The following is a 2,267-nucleotide window of genomic DNA, read 5'->3' on the forward strand; positions in this document are numbered from 1 at the left end:
GCACCCAAAAATTGTTTAGTTAAATGTGGATTTTATAGGATGCATCCCTGTCGCTGAATTTTCCTGCCTATTATTATATGCGTCTATTGTTGTAGTTTTCTGTTGGGGGGGGGGGGGGGGGGGGGGGGGGGTATATACCTCCTTTGAATAAGTCAAAGAAAACATTGAATATCTTAGATTAATATGGTGTTAAGCAACAACATTGAACACATCGACAACGATAACATCAATGCCCCCCATCAAGAAAATGACAGTTGTACGTTCTTTCCTCTTCTATCTGTGTACTTGTTTTTTGCACATCCTTAAGACTGGAGGAATAACCCTCTGATTTCTCTCCTTTTACAAAAGAGCTCTCACTCAAAAAACATTTAGAAATTAAACAAGATGTCCCCCTTCAATCAGCATAACAAGGAAGACGGGAGTTTCGGAAAGCTGCCTCAGTTATGGGAGGAAGATGATTCAGGAAATAAATCTAAGGCTACTCGTTGGCTTTTGTTTTCAACACAATACCAACAAGTAGAGCAAGAACCACAAAAAGATCTCCATAATTTGGATTCCTTGTTTCTTGACACCTCACCTCCATTTCGATATCAGATGCACGAACTCGCTGATATTGAATCTCAATATTCCGAGCTTATTAAACCACACACAAGTCATGATGCAGTGCGCCATGAAGTGAGAGGCCCCAAGCTATCAACTGATGCAGTCATTCGATTGGGTGGAGAAAGATTCATACAATCTTGTTCATCGTCTGTAAACGATATCTCGATGCCTACCCATCCTTATGGGGGTTCCTTCTCTGGGTTTACTGATCAGGAAGTTAAAGATATTGAACTCATTGAAAATCTTTTGCTTTCCGCAGAGAAGGTCACCCATCAACAGTTTGAACGATCAAGTAAGCTTCTGGACTGGTGCGATTTGTTATCATCTAGTTCAGGAAACCCAATTCAGAGATTAGCTCACTATTTCTCAAAAGCTTTACGAGAGAAGATGGCTAATGAATCCGGGATAATTTCATCCCATGGCTCTGGAAAGAAAGATGTAGCCGAAATGGAAGGGAGAATGATGACCCCAAATCCAACTACACTCTCTGTTTATCAGAAGTTACCTTTTCTTCAGGCTGGTCAATTTCCTGGAGTGCAGGCTTTGGTTGATGCTGTAGCGGGGGCAACGAAAGTGCATATTATTGATCTATCGATCAAACAAGGCGTACAGCATACGATTCTAATGCAAGCCATTGCATCTCAACCCAACTTAATCATCGAAAGTCTCAAAATAACTGCTGTTGGGACTATGTTCAAGGAGAAACTTGAGCAGACAGGAGATCGGTTGAGGAGTTTTGCTGAATCTATAAGCATGTGTTTGACTTTTAATGTGGCAATGGTGGAAGATATGCTTGATTTCAAAGAAGATCTCTTTGAGTTGGATCCAGACGAAGCTTTGGCTGTTTACTCATCGCATGCATTGTGGGGAATGATTGGGCAGCAGGATCGACTAGAATGCCTGATGAACGTTATAAAAAATATAAACCCTCGTGTTATGGTGGTATCTGAAGTTGCAGCAAATCTTAACTCACCTAATTTTGTGAATCGTTTTATTGAAGCTCTTTTCTTCTATGGGGCGTTCTTTGACTCTTTAGAAGACTGTCTGGATCGAGAAGATGAAAATCGTGCTATCACTGAATCTATGTACTTTGGTAATGCAATATGGAGCATTGTGGCAGCAGAAGGAGAAGACCGAGTGGTTCGGCATGTAAATATTGATGTCTGGAGAAAATTTTTCGCAAGGTTTGGGATGCAAGAAACAGAACTGAGTATGTCTTCTTTATATCAAGCAAACCTAATGGCAGAAAAACTTCCTTCCGGAAGTTCTTGCACCTTTGATATGGACGAAAAGTGCCTCATTATTGGTTGGAAAGGAACACCGATCCACTCTCTTTCTGCTTGGAAGTTTTCATGAAAGGTATCTTGGAGAACATATGTTCAATCTTGTAAACATATAGAAAGCTCTGTGAAACTCGTGCTATTTTAGTACAGGCCCTTTTAATTAGTACATGTTTATTGTTCAAATTTATTCCCTGGTGACATGAGAATAACCATGTCGTGTATGTTTTCAAGGACCTATTAATATGTTCTTTGACTGTGAACTTTTTAATTAATCACGTGTCATCTCTGATAATTTAGGAGAAATTATATTTCAATATGTTTCTAATGACACATACATACACACATACAAGCATATGCACGCACACAAATACACACATATAC

The 2,267-nt window shown here is 39.7% G+C and overlaps 1 protein-coding gene across 1 annotated transcript; it reads left to right on the top strand.

Moving 5' to 3' along the window:
* The first annotated feature begins 384 nt into the window (after positions 1 to 384).
* LOC111890433 (DELLA protein RGL2) lies at positions 385 to 1,959 on the top strand. The gene has a single exon (XM_023886553.1). The coding sequence runs from the start codon at positions 385 to 387 to the stop codon at positions 1,957 to 1,959; it is 1,575 nt and encodes a 524-aa protein (XP_023742321.1).
* Positions 1,960 to 2,267: the final 308 nt, after the last annotated feature.

This window comes from Lactuca sativa, chromosome 6 (genome assembly GCF_002870075.4).
Source record: "Lactuca sativa cultivar Salinas chromosome 6, Lsat_Salinas_v11, whole genome shotgun sequence".
Taxonomy (NCBI): domain Eukaryota; kingdom Viridiplantae; phylum Streptophyta; class Magnoliopsida; order Asterales; family Asteraceae; genus Lactuca; species Lactuca sativa.

Coding starts and splice junctions, on each gene's coding strand:
- LOC111890433 (XM_023886553.1), top strand. CDS start 385: ATGTCCCCCTTCAATCAGCATAACAAGGAAGACGGGAGTTTCGGAAAG.